Source organism: Equus quagga, chromosome 1 (assembly GCF_021613505.1).
Source record: "Equus quagga isolate Etosha38 chromosome 1, UCLA_HA_Equagga_1.0, whole genome shotgun sequence".
Classification (NCBI taxonomy): domain Eukaryota; kingdom Metazoa; phylum Chordata; class Mammalia; order Perissodactyla; family Equidae; genus Equus; species Equus quagga.
The window spans coordinates 185,522,892-185,541,326 of NC_060267.1; the positions used below are offsets into that span (position 1 = coordinate 185,522,892).

At 47.0% G+C, this 18,435-nt stretch overlaps 1 protein-coding gene across 8 annotated transcripts in view; it reads left to right on the plus strand.

The window, feature by feature from the left end:
- MME (membrane metalloendopeptidase) overlaps positions 1-18,435 on the plus strand; it is a 135,599-nt gene that overhangs the window by 79,420 nt on the left and 37,744 nt on the right. For all 8 annotated transcript variants that reach the window (XM_046683910.1, XM_046683947.1, XM_046683901.1 and 5 more), the window contains 7 exons: positions 1,525-1,686; positions 2,966-3,046; positions 3,133-3,228; positions 3,346-3,464; positions 5,142-5,207; positions 15,758-15,892; positions 17,848-17,949. In XM_046683910.1, the coding sequence (XP_046539866.1) occupies positions 1,525-1,686; positions 2,966-3,046; positions 3,133-3,228; positions 3,346-3,464; positions 5,142-5,207; positions 15,758-15,892; positions 17,848-17,949 (761 nt within the window). The remainder of the gene's footprint in view (positions 1-1,524; positions 1,687-2,965; positions 3,047-3,132; positions 3,229-3,345; positions 3,465-5,141; positions 5,208-15,757; positions 15,893-17,847; positions 17,950-18,435) is intronic.

Below are 18,435 nucleotides of genomic sequence, written 5' to 3' on the forward strand. Positions count from 1 at the left end.
AGTCCAGTAGAGTTTAGTCTAGTAAAGATCAGTCTAGTAAAGATTAGAGGCCAAGTGAAAGAGTTTGTCATTTAACCTGTGCAATGTCAAGCCACTGACATTTTTGAGCAGGGAAATGGCCTGTGCAAAAGGATATTTGGGGAAGTTTAATATGTGAAAGATGTGTGGAATGTATGAAAGTAGGGAGACATCGGTAGCAAGATGAGTAGTTGGGTGGCTTCTAGTCAAGGGAAGGAAGATGTAAACTAGGTTGACACTGATCATGGAAAGAGGATAGAAAAGAGGGAAGGAGGGACTGACAAGTGTGGGGGGGGGGGGGAGAAGCGCGAGTTCTCCCCAGGGCTTCAGCCTGGGAAGCCATGATACGGACTGTGCTGTCCACCAAAGTCAGACGCCCAGAGAGGGCTGGTTTGGAGGTGCCGGAGCCTGGTGTGGAAGAGCTGGAGCCTGAGATGGAGCCCAGCACATGGGTCCAGAAGGCGGTCACAGGTGGGGGCTGGATGCTCAGCTGGAAACGATTTCCATTCCAAGTTGAAAAGATCCACACAGCTCAGCAGTTGTTTGACGTTGTTAATTGATTAATTTATGTACTCAGAAAGTGAAGTATTTTCAAAAGCTCGTTTGAGAACTTACACTCGCTTGAGACAGATGAATTCCAATTGCTCTTCTGTTTTCATGGCAAAGCAGTTCAACTTGTATGAGAAAGAGCATGGGGAGGGTTATCTGCTTATTTGGGGTGTGGAGACTGTGGGCGTTGGGCCTCTTGTACGTGATAGTTTTCTCTTCAACGATAGTAATGTGTGTTTTATGCATCTTTCTATCAGCTGCAGTACCGGCACAGTCAGTGTTTTGCGTATTCTAAATACTCTGTGTTAGTTGATTTTTGTTTTCATTCTAGTTCCCAAAGATAAAAGAGTGGACGTGAGAAAAACTCCCAAGTTTACAGCCAATTTTATAATGGCAGACTCTACATAAACAAATGCAAATTGGATGTCAAATTTGAATTGCAAAAACTTTGTAAGCAAGGTCCAAGAAGTAATAACTAGAACTCCAGATCTTTACTAAAATGATAAACTCCATTACCAGCCCCGCACCCTTGGAGTCTCAGAGACGTTCAGAAGTCACAGCATCTTGAAGGGCAGAGTCAGCAGCTGGAGTTCTCAGTGAAGCCTGTTAACCCCGGCCCAGGACGGCCAGGGCGGACCTGTGCTCTTTTCATCTGGGATGGGAGCCACCAAGAACCTCAGCATCTGGAGTAGGGAGGGAGATGTAGGGTGCGGGCCTGGGAGGTCCCAGGCCTCTCAAGAGTAAAACCAACCTGCGCTGTCTAGAGTGAAGGAGAGGAGGGCCGTGTGCCGGTAGTGTCCATCGTGCCACTTGGACTGACAGTTACGTAAGGACGAAGGAGGACCATCAGCTCAGTTGACTTGATCATAAAGGAGACGAGCATGTCTCTTTTTCCCCTTCCAAGCTCCTTAAGAAATACGCCCTTTGATTTACCTCATGGTTCCCCTGGTCTTTCAGCTGCTCGACTGATCCAAAACATGGATGCCACTGCCGAGCCCTGCGCAAACTTTTTTAAGTACGCCTGCGGAGGCTGGTTGAAACGCAACATCATCCCTGAGACAAGCTCGCGCTACGGTAACTTTGACATTTTACGAGATGAACTGGAAGTCGTTCTGAAAGGTTAGTGGAGTTTGTGTCTGTGCATCAAAGATTTCTCTATTAATATATCCACATTTTAGGACACAACTCTTGGTCACAAAGGTTAGAGTAGATAACCCGAGTGTTGTGGACCACGCTGAGTCACTCCAGGGGTGGTAAACACTGAAACGGCTGTGGTGACATCTCTTAGCACCCCTGCCTTCATTTGTAGGTGCATAAACAATAAAGTTCTACTATTTCCGGAGATGGTGTCTTTACGCACCTTGCAGAAGAAGAAATTAAAGAACTGTCACTGAACAGCACCTCCATGTCTTCCCACCCCAGCCCCGGGGTATATTTACTCTAACCCAGCTGAGACACTCTCCCTGGAAGTTGAGAAAGTCGTGTCTAGTCATCTGCTATCCTCCACCCCGTGGAAGTCTGTGGTGGGTAGTGCTGTCGAGCAGATCCCAACTCCTGCAACCCTGTGGAGAGCAGAGGGGAACCCTGCCCGGTCTTTCTGTGCTGTCCTCTCACCTTCCAGTGCTGTGTCAGAGTGCTCCAGCTATTCATAGGGTTTTCTTGGCCAGTTTTTTCAGAAGTGGGTGGCCAGGTCCTTCCTGATCTGTCTTAGTCTGGAAGCTCCTGAAACGTGTCCACCATGGGGACCCGGCTGGTATTTGAAATCCCAGTGGCATAGCTTTCAGCATCACAGCAACACGCAACTGCCATAGTGTGACAACTGACAGACAGGTGGTGTGGTTCCCTGACCCGGAAGCAAACCTGGGCCGTGGTGCTGAGAACACTGGATCTCAACCACCAGACCACCAGGGCTGGCTCTTCCAGAAGTTACTTTGTAGAAAAACAATTTCTGCTATTTTCTAACATCCGAACAAGTAGAACAATTCATTCAATTCGTTTGGAGCACGAACAGTACAATCACACAGAGATAATTATTTTCCAGCCATCGAGAAAACTATTATATTAAATTCCAGATTCCTCTGTCTTACTGTTTTCTTTTTAATCTCAATTTCCAAAAAAGTAACTGTTATTATGGCAGAGCAGAGTACACATCACTGTTCACAAAAAAAGATAGGCTCGTCAAAAAGATTTTCATCCAACTTGGCGGATGATCCCAACCCTCAGTTGTGCACGAGAACAGTGCTCTTGTGAGGGGTTGGCTTTTCCTGTAGGGTTTGACAAAGCGGGGAGTGAATGTATACACACAAGCAGGGTTTTTACTGATCCTGCATTGAAAATGTTAATCACAGCTGCCAATGCGTGATTATACTGATGTGTGTTACTAAATGCCCTATTTCAGATGTCCTTCAGGAAACTAAAACTGAAGATATAGCAGCAGTGCAGAAAGCAAAAACTCTGTACAGATCGTGTGTGAACGAATGTAAGTGCCCTCGGGGTATCCCGTGCGGAGGGTGCCAGCCGGGGATGCCTGGACCCCGTAACGACGGGTCTTCGTTGTCTCCGCAGCTGTGATCGACAGCAGAGGCGGGGAGCCTCTCCTCAGACTGTTGCCGGACATCTACGACTGGCCGGTGGCGACAGAAAACTGGGAGCAAGTATACGGTGAGGCCATTTTTCTTCTTCAAAAAATATAATTTCCATGCAAAATCTGTTATTATATTATAGTCTCATGTCAGTGCTAAAGCTTCTAACGATGTCCTTGACCTTTCGTTGTTTTAGGTACTTCTTGGACGGCTGAGAAGTCTATTGCACAACTGAATTCTAAATATGGGAAAAAAGTCATTATTAATTTTTTTGTTGGCACTGATGATAAGAATTCTATGAACCATATAATTCATGTAAGTTTGTGTGGCCAATGGCCGGAGTTATCTTTAAATTGTAGTAAAACTTGCACACATGTTGCCATTGTTGATGTTTAGAAATACTGCATATTCTCGCTTGAATTGCGTGAGCACGGAGGTGATACACTCACGCTCTGTCTCGGTTAACTGGTTCCCAATTTTGAAGGTATTTTCAATGCTGTGTCTTAGACAGTCATCTCTCCTTTCTGCTACCTCTGTTGTAGATCCTTCTCCCTTAACAAAGAAGATTTGATAAGAAGTAAAGGCTGCAGGCCCCTCCTACTTAGAGGAAGCCCCTGATTTCTCTGTATGGTTGTGGGAGGAACGTGCTCTGGTTTATATGAGTAACATGGGTCTGGAAACCAGAAATTCCTAATTGCTTCCAAAAAGAATGTAGAAGAGGGGTTTTGAACACAATTTTGTTCTTACTAAAGAGCATCTGTACTTTTTTCTCGATTAAGGTAAACAAAATGCCATTCTTTTTAAATGGCTTTATTAGATTCTTTTTTAAAATGTAAGCCACTCATTTAAGTTTATCTAAGATGGTCACCTAAGACGAGATTAATACTTAATGAATGTTTGGAATGGACTAAAAAATTTATAGAGCTTTTATTTGGTCTCCTGTAAAAGAAACTAAACCAAAAGTTGCAGGTCACAGAGTCATATTTACGTCACCATTGCATAAATCTTTATGGTCGTTTTTATTGAAATCATGAAAGATTGAACCCAGCTCTCTTCTGCATGGACCCTTTCCTCCCTTCTGACGTCCTCTCCTCCGGCTCCCCAGTGCCAGTGTCCTGTGGTCACAGGAGTCCTGTGGTCACAGGAGGGGTTCCCTAAGGAGGGTTGGGAGGTGGGAGGAGCAGAGCCTTCCTGTGGGGACGCCTGCTGGCCCTTCCATGCCAGCCCTCTGGGTTCCATCCTTGTGTTCTGGCTCTTTACAGCCCTTGGGATCCTTGCTTTAACTCATGAACGCTCTGGTTTGCCCCTGTACCCTTCTCCCCATGCAGCACACAGAGACCACCTCCCAGAGCCGCGAGTGTCCAGGTGCCCTCACTGGGCATTGAGGGCAGAACAGACGCACGAGAGCCGAGCGGTTTCTCCTTCCACAGTCTCGGCTGGGGGCTGGGTCCTGGGCAGGGCAGCCTTGTGGAGAGCCAAGGAGGCGTCCCCACCCCTGGGGTAGAGGGTCTCACAGCATCTCTGGGAGATTCCCACCAGCTGCAAAGTGCTCGAGTCACCTGGAGGTTTCCACCTTCATTTTCTCCCATCCCGGTTAAGGATGGGCATGGAGGAGACTGTCCCCAGGGGCGCACATAGCAGAACCTCAGGAAGCGGAACGTCCTGTAGTGTGAGATCCGGAGACTCTTCAGTCCTGGATCCAGACGTGTTTTGTTCACCTCCACCTTCTGCTCTGCGTTAAAATCCGTCCCAGTGTACTTTCATTTGGGTTTTCTTTGGTTTTCCTCAAATCTTCCAGATTATCTAACTACCCATCAGTTTAACGCTTAGAAGTCATGTGGAAACAGCTTCCTGACTATGTTCATCGGAGTCTGAGTGGCGCCTCAGGCAGCAGGAGCCCTCGGCTCTCGCTCACGTGCACGGGCGTGCAGCGTCCTCTCCCGCTGTCCTGTGTCACCTGAGTGGCTGTTTTCTTCTTTCGTGTTTTTATAGATCGACCAACCTCGACTTGGCCTCCCCTCCAGAGATTACTACGAATGCACTGGAATATATAAAGAGGTAAAAAAAAAAAAAAAAAAAACACCCAACAAATTAAAACAAAAGTGCAGAGTCGTCTGGTGTAAACTTAGAAATAATGAAAAAGTCAGAAGCCGAGTGTGAGCCCGCCTCTGTGTTCCTCCCTCGGGACAGATGCTTAGAGTCAGACGTACCAACAAGCTCCCTTAGATGGAGCGAACGTTCTCAGCAGAACAAACACACTGGGGATTCCTTATTCCTGTCTAGGATTTAAGTCATATGACTCATTTTGAAAAGTCAATTTTAAATACTTTAATCCCCCTATAATTTGGGTCATTTTGAAAATGAACAGGTTGATCGTGGTCTGGGTGGTGCAAGGAGGCCTGGGGACTGGTCCAGCGTGAGACGCTTCATCCCCAGGCCCTCAGGGCCTTCTGACGGGACCTTCAGGTGACCGCCTCGGCAGGGGCAGCAGGCTCCCACAGACCCCTGCAGCCGCCCCCGACCCTAACACTGGTCAGCCAGCCAGGGAGCGTCATACCCTGGGAACTGGGGGGCCTTCTGGAGGCTTCTCCTTGGCTCCCGGCCTCCCCTCCCTCACGCTGTGTTTGAGCTCCGACTTGTTGACGTAAGAGCCGCAGCAGACGGCTCAGCCGTGTGGCCGTCCTTAGACACTTGGGGCAGGTGTTGACTCTGTAAATGTTTTCCTCCGCATCATTGTAGCTCAGACGTCAGTTAAGTTTACCGTTGATGATCGCGATGGGTCACAGTGTGGTACTGGGACTGAAATTGCTTCTTCAAATTGTTAGCTAAATATGTTCATGCTGAGCGTTTATTTGCGTAATTATTAAGTTCAAATAACAAGGAATAAATTCACTGTAACATATCTTTTTGAGTGGCTGCACACGTTCAGATGCAGAAAAGATGTGAAAGGCCACAATTAAAAGCACAGACAGAGGTGGGGGGAGGTATGTGAGTTCATCACCCCTTGTTGTTGCTGGGCCACAGTGAGGCAGTCTATGAGCTGTCCAGCTGCCTCCAGTTGCAGAGCTGAACCTGCAGAAGAGTTTTGGCTCATTAGCCCACATTTCCATTATCATCAGCTGGGATATTTTCATATTTAGGATTGTATCCTAAAAAGCATATCAAATTTATTCAATCCTAAAAATATTTTTTTTTGTATTTTAATGTTTCTGATATCAAGGTATACCTGGCAGTGTACACATTGAATGTGGTGCAGTTTCTTCTTTTGTTTGTTTTTCAAAGAAGCCATTGGTGATGGTGTCTGTGTGCATTTTACGTCGATGCTGTCTCGCACTCGGGAACAGGTCGCTGACCGGCAGTCACAGGCGCGACTCGGTTACAGAGGCGTTTTTGCTTAGCCTGCAGTTTTGTTTTGTTTAATTTTGGATTAGTTGCCAATATTTTAAGAAATTGGAATATTTCACTTGAGAATCCGGACGTCTTGATAAACTGGTAGAATTGGAAGCTCTCGCTGTGTTCGTCTGTGGCAGCCAGGACGGGGCCGCGCGCGGTCTCCACCTGAGACTGGGTCTTGTGTCTGGGCTTGAGCGATCCTCTCCTAGATGATTCTTCGATTTACACTGCCTTCCAGTCCCTGTAGGCACTTGAGTTTGTAAATTAGTTGGGTCTTGGCTAAGCTGCAGGAACAGAGAGACCCTGAAACACTGCAGCTCAGACAAGAAGAGGTTTGTTTCTGTCCCCCGTTCCAGGGCAGAGGTAGGCAGCCCGTCCCGGTGAGGGAGGAAGCTCCACCCTGCGGGATGGCTGGAACGGCAGCTTGTTGCTCTAACATCAGCCCCTTCTAGTGTCTGTGTTAGTCTGTCTGGTCAAACTTGGTTCACCGGTGCCCTCTTCACATTTCAGGCCTCAGGGAGAAGAAAGAGGGAAGTTGGTAGTCAAACGATCCCTTTGAGGCAAGTGATGCAGAGGTTGCATGAGGTCCCTGGTCAGGACGTTGTCACGTGGCCACAACTACACAGAAGGAAGGAGGGGAGAGAGAGTCTTAAACCGCATGGCTGTATGTGTCTCGTTCAGAATCAGTTGATGAGGCGGAAGATTCTGTTGCTAGGAGGCGGGGAGCGTGGATACCGATGAGCCTGCGCCCACTGGTCTGGGAAATGCTCTGTTTGTGGTCAGACAGCGCAGAGGTGATCAGAGCTGGACTCAGCGACACCTGGGTCTGTAGAGGTCGTGGGTGAGAACGCTGAGGCTCCGAGGCGCCCCAGAACACTCAGCAAACCTTCTGCCCCGTCTGTTGCTCCCTGCATCGCATCGTGCCCCGTTCCTAAGAGAGTCGTCGCACGGCAGAGTCTCTAAACGAGCAGGTGATCCCGCGGGCGCAGCCGCACAGGCCCGCAAGCCGGAGCGTCTCCTCAGCTCGGTCGGCCCCTGGTGATCTGGATTCCTCCGGCAGACCCACGGCGGGCGTGCTGCCCTGTCCCCTTCGCCAACTCTGGCGTTAGGTCACCACACACCTTCCTGCTGACCTCGGGCCTCAGGGTGCCTCCCCAGCCCGGCATCCGAGCAGACTCCCAGTGGAAGGGAGTTGGCGTATGAGAGAAAATCTGACCGTCATCTGGAAGTGGGTAATTACTAGAATATTTTTGTACCCTCCCTGTCTTTGTAATCTATTCTTTTGGGGGGTGTCGGGGAGAGTGTCTAGCCATGGAAAAAATTCCAGTTTTCTCCTTATTTCCGCCGTGATATGAACTTTTCTCCCCGAGTCAGACGCCCTGTGATCCCTCGCTCAGTTTCCTCTGTATCCCCAGCCGGCTGTCAAGGAGAAGTTAATTCTCGTTCTCCCACCACCCTGCTACTTCTGCACCAACTCAAACCCCTTAAGTATTTTCTTCTGAGTGTTTTATTGCTTCGTGAAAAGGCTAGGATAACAAGATGCATGGTGGAGAAGTCATAAAGCTGGAGGAAATCTCAGTATCCTCGTGTCTCCTGGTCTTCCCCGATTTTCTCCCTCATCAGCTCTGATTGGTCCTGTTCCCTCTGCCTCGAACGTTCCACACACACCTGCACAGCCCTGTCGTTCTCGCCTCGCCCTTAAATCTGAGTTCACATTGCGCTTCCTCGTGAAGGCTGTTCCTGCAACTGTAGAGTAGATGAAGACGCCTACGTGTTCCCACAGCACCTGAGTTTCTGTATACGTTTTTATCTAATGTCATTTTTTTCTAGAAAACTGAAAACTTAGTGGGAGCAGTGGCTTGTGTCGCTCATCCTTTGCTTTAGTCCCGGTTTCTGGCCGTAATCATCGAGTAAATATTGCCGAGTTGGGGATGCGTGGTCGAGGGGAAGATGGAAGGGAGGAGAGGAAAGAGCAGGAGCAGAGAAGAAGCCAGTCTCTCAGAGGTTCCTCCAGTCGCTATCTTGATCCTCGGGGAAGCGTGAGCCCAGGGCACCAACAGCTAGAGCAAGACCCCTTGGGCATCTCACAACGCCTTGCAGACCACACATCCCTCTTGCTCTTTCTAGTCTCCACTGTTTCTCCGCTGTGCTCAATTTGCCTGAGATACGTTCACGCCCGTGCTTTGCATTCTGCATTATTTTATTGAAAATACCCAGAGGAGTTCTGAGGATGGACGTGACGTCACCAGTGTCTTTGCCAAGGAAGGAGCTCTCTGGTCTTTGACGAGAGCAGCCTGGCTTCTTTGCCTGTCGCTCTGGCTGGTGGTTTTCACACTGTCGCGTGGGGTCTGGCTCTGCAGATGTGGCTCAGGGGCTGGAGATGAGTGAAGTCACACCCCTGTTCCATCAGAAGGAGCCTCCTCGTAGATCTTGCTCAAGTCGTTGTCCAAGCCCGTTTTCCCCGGGTCCTTTTCAATCCCTCCTTATGGGATGCGCAGCTCGTCTGGGGAATCGTCCGCCATAATTCTAAAGCCACTCTTCTCATGAACAGTGAAAACAGCAGCTACAGTTGCAGGAAAGCGCATTGCACTGCACAGAAGCGTCTTTCACTTTGGATGCCCTAGAAGTGGAGTTTTTCTGGTGTGACACTTGTATGGCATTCAGAACAGTGAAGTGCTGGTGTCATCACACCGCCAAGTGATGAAAATAAGTGCGTCATTTTTGAAGAACTATGTCTCACCCCCTTCCTGAGAGACAAGACCTATTTCCCGCATCTTGTTAAAAGGCCTTTCTGCCTCTCGCACTTGCTCTGTGCTTTCATTCTGGCAGTTTCCATATAGTGTTTTGAGAACTGCCTGGCGTATCTCCTCTGGCTGTCACTCTAGACTTAAACACCAGCTCCTTCTGGTTGTCTGTCCCTCCCTCTCCCCTGGAGAGGGAGCGTGCTCTAAGGCAACAGAAATCCAAGGATACGTGTTCTTCACGTTTCTTACCTGACAGAATCGTACGTTTTCTTCAATAATTAAGCTTGCTCGCGCACAGACTTCAGGAGCTGGAGGGGACACGAGAGGCTCTGGTCCAGCCCCTCATCTTACCGAGGAGGCAGCGGAGCCCGAGGAAGTGAAATGACTTGTTCAGAACCGCAGTCGGAAGATCCATGTCAGTTAGCAACATTAATTACACACAATAGAAGCTCTGATTAACTTGGACTTTGTAAAATCTGTTCTTATCTGTCAGCTAACCATAGAGTCTGAGGCACGATCACACGGGGTTGGTTCCAGAGGCTCAGTCAAGTCATTCGGGCTCTTCGCTTCCGGTCTTCAAGGTGTTCCTTCCTTCTGGGGGGCTTCCTTCCCTAGCGTGCTGTCTGCATGGCGGCCTCAAAGATGGTGCTTGGCAGCTTCACCATCCAGGAAAAGGAAATGGCCCCTCCCCGCGTCTGTCCACCCCCATGGGGAGGACCCAGGCTGGCCTTCCCGAGGCGCCCGCTCCCCCCGACCGTCACTGTGTCCGGTGAACCCTTCTCTGATGGGCTAGTTGGTGCTGCCAACCCGTCTGCATGGCTCGGGAAGGGAGACCCCCGATCAACATTCCACCGAGAAGAAACAGAACAGAGGGGTCCGCTGAGAAATGAGCTGTGCTGACCTCACCACGACGCTGCCTCCTGCTCCCCCTCCAGCTTTCCTTCTGGATGTGCTGTTTCTACAAAACCCGGAGAGCAAAGCTCATGTGAAAGTATCAGTTAAGCCAGCTCGTGTGCATGACACCATTGCCAAACAAGACTAGATAAGACTGTCTTTTTCTAGGGTTTATAACCTAAAACCGATATCCAGGGTCGGCTTCTATTGTGTATAATTAACGTTTCTGACTGACCCACAGATCTTCTGACCTGTGGCTCTGAACAAGTCCTTCGACTTCTTTGGGACTCTGTTTCCTCATCTGTAAGATGAGAGGTTGGACCAAATCCTCTCGTGTCCCCTCCAGTTCCTAGACTCTGTGCACAAGTAACCTTAATTATTAAAGAAAACATACAATTCTGTCAGGTAAAAAATATAAGAATATAGACCTTTGGGTTGACAGGCCCAACCTTAGGCAGGTAAGCCTCCGTGTGAACACGGGATGAACACGTACACCAGAGACTGATGTGTCTCACCATTTGTCTGTGTGGCTCTCGTTTGTAAAGCTTCCTTTCCCAGGAAATAGACAGAACGTCCGAAATGTCACCTCAGAAGGGCCTGTTCTCAAGATGGGTCGTGAAGGAGAAAGAAGCTGACTTCTGAGGTGCCCTGATTGTCTGAAAAGATGGCGTAGTCACACCTGCTCCCTCAGAGGACAGGCGTGGTGAGAGTTGAAACAATTCTGTCCCTTCCCAGGGCATAAACTCCTGTTCCAGGAAAACAATAGGACAGATACATGTTGCCCACAAAAAGTAATCATCCCATTCAGGAGATTTTTAAATGGAACCAGCCAGCTACCTCACGTGAGGAAGTTCCTGTGTGTTGCCTGATTCACTGAAAGGAAGGGCGATCTTAATTTTCTTAAGAAACCACGCGGCTTCGGAAGAGTCTGAACTCTGCACTGGGAACGAGTCGGAATTGTTCTCACAGCTTCTCTTTCTCCACATAACGCTTCTCAAGGCTGCTTGTTACCTGCTTCTTGTTCGTGGGGAAATCTGTAGGTTAAGACCCAAAATATTGGAGCATAATTGGGTTATAGATGTGTTTATGGTCTGTATTTGTCAGAGAAGGTAGCCAAGCCAGGGGAGTGGTTTCCAAACCCAAGGACCACCCCATGTGGAAAGACGGAGCTCCCATCATGTGCAATGATAGGGCTCACCTCCTGTGTGCAAAGACAGGGTGCTACCTCACATGTGCAAAGACAGGATTCACCTCGTGTGCAACGACGGGGCTCCCCTGCATGTGCCGACACAGGGCTCCCCTTGTGTGCAAAGACAGGGCTCCCTCACGTATGCAAAGACAGGGCTCTGTGCTGCCACACCTGCGCTTACTCTTCAGGATGGTCCATCATGATTTATTTCACTTGTTTATGCATCGATAAAATACTTATTTGAACAGAGCATTTCAGGACTAAAAGAAAGGTGAGGAAACCACTGGTCTGGCAGCTGAGAGGCTGAGCAGGTGGGGCAGGCGGTGGAGGCGAAAAGCTGTGGGAGGTCGTGCTGTGGGGCGTGGCAGGGGCGTCGAGGCCAGAGTCATGAAGACATGGCGCTCTTGGAAAAACTGGGGGTTCATATAAAAATGGGGACTTTCAGGGATGAGGACAGGACTTGGAACATGGCCAGGATGGTCTGAAGCCGGAAAGCGATGACCCAGGGCCGGTGGCTGAGGGAGAGAAAGCACAGAGCCGGGAAATTCTCACACTGCACCTGCTCAGGAAAGAGCACAGGCTGCAGTCTGCCATTCGTAGATGAGCAGGCAAAGTAGGGATGCCAAGAAAAGGAGGCAGGACAGGTCCTTGTTCACAGGGAGCTTGTGTCCCATGGGGGGAGGTGGACAGGAATACGGTACATGCACGGAGCAGGTTATGAGGGAAGTGAAGGTAGACAACGTGATTCAAGGCGAGTGACGGGGTTAGGAGGAGGGGATAATTTGGAAGTAACTTGCTTTGGTTTTAAAAGATTGCTCTGACTGCTGCCTGGTTGACCTGATAGAGCAAATCTTGGGAGGGAGACTGCTGGCCTCGTCCTGCCCTCTGGGCGCCTGGTGGCTGGTCAGCAGAGCCCCACCCGGTGCAGGCATCTGCATGCAGGCGTCTGCATTTAACAAAACACAAGGGGGCTTAGTTGGCAGACATGTCAGCACTCGCCTCGTCGTGGTGGCACTGACGAGAGCTTTCTGAGATCCGTGGACCAGTTTGTAAACAGAAGTCCGTGCAGCCTCCTGAACACGTGCAATGGACCCTAGATGCTCTGCATGAGTCCCCCTCCTTGGCAGCTGGTGACAACCCCAGGAGTCCCCACACGGGTCGAGGGGTCCTCTGTCCCGCGTGTCCCCCGCCCCAGAGTCCTGCTCGGATTGGGCCGTTCTCGTCTCCAGCCCTGTGAACAGCTGTGTGCTTCTTGTCTGCGGCCCCTTTGGGGAGCAAGTCCCTTCGTGTGGCAGCTGCCTGCTCCCTGACATGCTGCTCAAACTGGGAAAAATTCCATGCCTTTTTGATAGGAACTCCTCTCTCCTCCTTGGCGCCCCCTGTGTGTTCCCTCGGGAAACCTCCTGGGTAGCATTATTGAATATCCCCCTGCATCTGCACAGCTCAGTCACTTCATGCTCTACCTTACGTCATTTTCTTCCCAAAAAGCAGAAGGCAGAAAGTGGGTATCAGCTGGGGGTCCTGAAACAGACTCTTTGGAACTGAAACCCCTGACCCATAGATTATTGTCACACTAAGGAACCCACGCGTCAGCTGTCTAACTGGAAAGCTGTCTGCTCTTCCTGAGTCTGGCTGTCAGTCATTAACAAAGACGGTAAAGTCTAAAGGACAATAGTCAAACAGCATTGCTCTCTTCCTATTCGGCAACTCCACCAAATATCAGCTTTCGTCCAAGAAGGAGGAGCCCAGTTTCTGAACAGAGTCGATGTACAAACGTCATAGCTTGATCCTGCAAAATGAAGGTAGTTTTCATCAAAGAAACAATTCGTGGTCTCAGGTTTTGGCAGATTCCATCTCACTGATACTGTGTAATTTAAAAACTCACAAAACTGCTGTTATAGATTTTACCCAACCATTTAAGGCCAATTATCGTCTTTGAACCTGCTATTATAAGTATTGGGATTTACGGTGTTTTATTTTTAAAGGAAAGGCTGGTTAGATATCTAGGTGGATTCTTTTTCACGTAAAGGATTCACTAGGTGAAGGCGTCAACAAGGCTGCCTTGTGACGATCGAAAACATGGCCGACCTGGCCCTTGTCCTGGTAACTCTCAGTGACCAAAATAAAAACTGAATTTCAATTTTAAAAATATCATGGCCAATGTACTATTTAAGTGTTAAAATATGTGTTGATTACTTTCTCCCCAAATCATGACAATTCCTATCATTTGGCATTTTATATTTCTAGAAGTATCTCAAGGAAGAAAATTAAAACCTTACGGTAGAATCATATCTTGTAAAATGCATTTAACAGCAGCAGCAAGCTTGGGCTCTGACAGCTGCTGGATAAATTTGGAAGCCAGGAAAGATAGTCAAGATAGAAGGCGCATGTTTTAATCAGACGCACTGGAATAGTTGCCAGGTAATGGGGCTCATCAGAGGTTGCGGTGTATTCCGTGTAGCAGTGTTAAATATTCGAGCGTCCCAGAAGCTGGCGATAGCATGTGCTCCCAGTTTTCTGGGAAACTTGACCAGCTCAGCAGATGAGAAGCATTGTCCAAATTCTCGTGCTTGCCAATGCCAAGTTCTCAGTCTTTAAGTCCATCTGTAAAGATAAAGATGCTGGAGTAGACCTGGTTTGCAGAGTTGACAAAGTGTAGGAGAGCATTCCTGTTGCTGTTTTCTCAAAAAACAAAAAAGCATCCCACAGAGTGAAAAAAACATCTCAGTAGGTTGATATTGGAAAACTCAAATTACCATTTCCTTCATAGTCAGGAGTAATTCCCTGCTGAATGCAGAAGAATTTATATAATTTGGAGTACAGTTAATTCAAAACACTGCGTGCTTGTGCTTTGCAATAGCGCATCCCAGGAGGTATGAACTCAGACATATTTGTTTACTTCAAAGTGGAGCAAGAATTCTGATTACCTTTTAATAGGAAAAGAATGGAGCTGACGAGCATATCAGAAGACACCCTTTTATTCCTGTTACCTTAGGGATTAGGTTTTTAGTACAGACTCACAGCTGAAAAATAGCTGGTTCTGAGAGGAGCAGACGCACGGATAGCGATGGGAGCTGACAGCCCAGCGTCCGGGGTGTCCATGAGGGAGGAACCGTCTCCCAGGCTGCTCACTGACATGTAGTAAAGGTCACGGAAGGCCAGGCTCTAACCCTCCCTATAGATTGTCCTCGTGGCTTTCAAGTTGATGGTCACTGTGCCCTTGCTTAGGGTCTTGCTTGATGCATGTTTTCATTTTCCTTAACTTTTACGTTTGACCCTCCTGATGAGTCACAGTAGATTCAGCTGTGCCTCGGCGTTCCCGGCGAATGTGAGCCTGCCCTGCTCGCTGATAGTTGGTTAACAAGGATTTAAACCCCTCCTGAAGCCGTGGCAGTGCTAAGCACTGGATAGCCTTCCTTCCTGTTGGCCCTGTGAGCCAGTTTCAGAAGCATAGAGGTGCAGCCCAGCTTCCTGCTCACGCCTGCTTGTCGTCAGGCTGGTGTTGGGAGCTTGAGTTTTCAGTAAAGTTTAATGAGGTGGCGCCATAGTTTATTCTAATTGCCGAGGGACGATAATGGCCGGATGGCAATGGGCTGAGATTTGGGAAAGTGGTTCTCAGTTCCCTGGGGTCCCAGCTTCTCCAAACTGGAGTAAGGCAGTTGTGTATTCTGTAAAAGGTCAATGATATGACAAATTTATAGCTTATTTTCACAAAGTTAAAATCTATGTGAAGATAAAATGGAAAGAATTTGAGTTCTTAGAAGAAAACTGGTATCCAAATGTATGGTATCTTAGAGAGAAATTTCCCAGTAAAGGGGGCCAGCTACGCCATTGACTAAAACCCACAGCCTTGTGTTGGAGGAGCTCATGAGAACAGTCTCATAGAAAAACATGCTTGGCCAGAGGAGACAGATAGGAAGATGTCCCAATAATAGATGAGTCTGTGGCTGTCTCCGCAGGAGTAGCTGAAAAAATATATACATAAGCAAAGAAAACCCAAGAAAAGAGAAATTTGGTCAAGAAAGTCATTATTTGTTTAAGAAAAAAATACTAGGTTACTGCTTACCAAGTGTTTTGCAACTGCAATTTTTTTAAGGCAATTTAAAATAATGACTAAAAATTGGAAATTATAAAACCTTGTAACTAAATGGCTATAAATTACTTAGTACTTTCAAAGTGATCCTTTATTGATCTGCTCTGATGCAAAAACATGGACTTTCTAAGACCCTGTGCAGGTTATTTCCAGTAGGATTTAGGAGAGGATTTCTATTTTATTTTGCTTTATCTTTTACCAAATTAATATTGAGTTGAAAATAAATTTAAGTTAAAGCACCATGCTGGATATTCAGCAGGTTCTCCAGCAATTTTGTGTTATTTATTTCTTGCAGGCTTGTACAGCATATGTGGATTTTATGATTTCTGTGGCCAAATTGATTCGTCAGGAAAAAGGACTGCCCATCGATGAAAACCAGCTTTCTTCAGAAATGAATAAAGTCATGGAATTGGAAAAAGAAATTGCCAACGTAAGATGCATTTTCTCTAATACACTGAATAATGCTGACCACTTTTTTTTCTTTCTCTTCTCTGTCATCTTTTGAGGGTAAAAAGTGCAACTCCTTAACCAAGTGATAAAGTCGTAGCTCAGTAATGGATCATTGACTTCAAGTGGACCTTTGAAACTGCAGAATTTTACAGTGAACCGGGCTCCTGACGCCAGGAGACGTGCCCAGTTTGACAAACATTAAACTCGGTAGACTTAATTACCTGTTGTAAGTGGACTGCATCAAAATCCTGACTATTTACAGTCAAACTGTTGTTGAGACACAGGACAAGCTTGATTGCCAGCTATTCAGCAGAGCTGCTTTAGTCTTGATATGTACAATTGCACTGTAAGTTTCAGGTGATCGCAGAGATTGTCTCTATCCCTTTGCTAAGAAGGATGAGCCCCTGAGCCTGGCCACATGACAGTGCAGTGTCCCCGGGTTCAGACTCAGGCTGCTGAGCTCGACAGAGATCCCACAGGAGTTTAGCAGCAAAGTCCAAGGGCTGCATTCCTGAGTTCCCTCCAGCTCCACATGGACCCTTGGAGTCTGAGTTGGCGCTCGCTTGCCTGATGCTCCTCTGACGGGGTCTCTGGTCTCAAGCGAATTAGTGCTGTCTAAGCAGCATCCGGGTTGCTGATTGAGCCCACAGCCGGTGCAGTCTCAGATCCACAGAGTTCTCTCCGACATGCGAAAGCAGCCAGCAGTCCCGAATCCCCATCTGCTTACCACTCAGAACCTTGAAGACTGAAGATCTTTGAGGGCAATTTTAGCTTCCCTGGGGCTATGTGAAACCAAAAATCTCCACTCAGAACCAGACTTTGCTCAGGGCTGCAGCTGGATGAATGGCAGTTTGACGAGTTGCATATGGTTCTGTTTTGGAAACAGAATTGCAGAGAACAGTCCATTCCCTGGGTTTTACCACTCATACCCCCGGCACCTGCTCCCCCTTGATCAACCTCAGCCTGCAGCACTGTCTTAGCTCAGCATTGTTTGTGTCTGAATTTTCTCTCCTCTCTCTGACTCAGGTTGAGCTGGATCTTTGCCATCTTTGAGTCACCTATGCATCTTTAACAGTGTCCCGCATATTATTGCATGCAGGATATGCTCAATAAATAATTTTTTAAATAAATGAATAAATAAGTGACCTAAAGGGGAAATTGTAGCCTTTGTCAGTTGAGAAATAATTCCCACTTTAAACTTTGTCTTTTGTCTCTTTTACACTTAAAATTGCTTTTTACTCATTTCAACCACTAGTTGGGGAGTTGTTCTTGTGATTTTCCTTTCTTGGTTCATCGAAAAAGTAGAATTGGGTGCTATGGAGTGTGGAGCAGTAGCAGGCTAGCAAGATAGGGGCACAGCCACACGCAGGGCATGCCAACATCTCCTCCGACAACTTGCAGCCAGCCTGTGCTGCGTGCTGGGAATTTTCTCTCTCTTACTTGCTTTAAATTCTTGCAGAAACCATTGCATGGCTTTTTTTTTTTTTTCCTGTCTGAATTTTTGGTGGGACACTGAATGGTGCTTGTGGGGGGGGGGGGGGGCGGTGTGGAGACAGAGTATTTGAGAGAGAAATTGGAGATAACAATACTCAAGTAAGTTATTTATAATATGAAACAGCCACCGACACAACGGAGCTGGCCTTTAGCCATAGAAGGAAAGAGACCTGCAGATATTGCTTATGTGGTTTGGCAGTTATCAAAATATAAAAAGAATTTAGAAGAATTTTATAATTTGATCATTGTAACTGAATACACTTAAAATCTCTTATATTTCACTTTTCTTCTTGATACAACAGAATAAGTTACAAAGCAAATACAGAATAAAACTTAAATACAATTATGTTACGTCTATCCTATATTCTTTTCCTCATATTTGCTTATATTTTTCTAAGTAATTCTTAGTTCTAAAATAATGATCAAAAATTAAATCCGTAGGCTACAGCTAAACCTGAAGATCGAAATGATCCAATACTTCTTTACAACAAAATGACGTTAGCCCAGATCCAAAGGAACTTTTCACTAGAGATCAACGGGAAGGTAAGTGGCAAGTTTTATGTATCTCTTGTCCCATTTCCAAAATTATAACATTGAAATACAGTTTATTAAAATTCGATGATTTTTTTATTTATTGAAATAAATTGAAGTACAAAATGAATGTAGGTGACATCAACCATTTGACTTCATGACAAGACCTGGGAAAAAAACCCTCTATTTGAAATCATTTTATTTATATTTAGTTAGAGTGAATTTCAAAGGCAAATGTCTTTTCAAGGCTGCTGTGCAATAATATTAGAAACTATCATCAAAAAGGGTTTGAACAACATTAAAACTGAAAATCCTTCTGGAAGACCATTGTATAGGCAAACACTTGGACAGTCAAATAATAAAAGCACTAGGTTTCTTTTTAACTCCTGAAAAGAATAATTGATTCATAAAACTTGCCATGTTCTCATCAAGGCCATGTGTGGAGGTGTTCAGAGCAATAATGGGGAGATAGAACACAAGAGATAAGAAAAACTCACC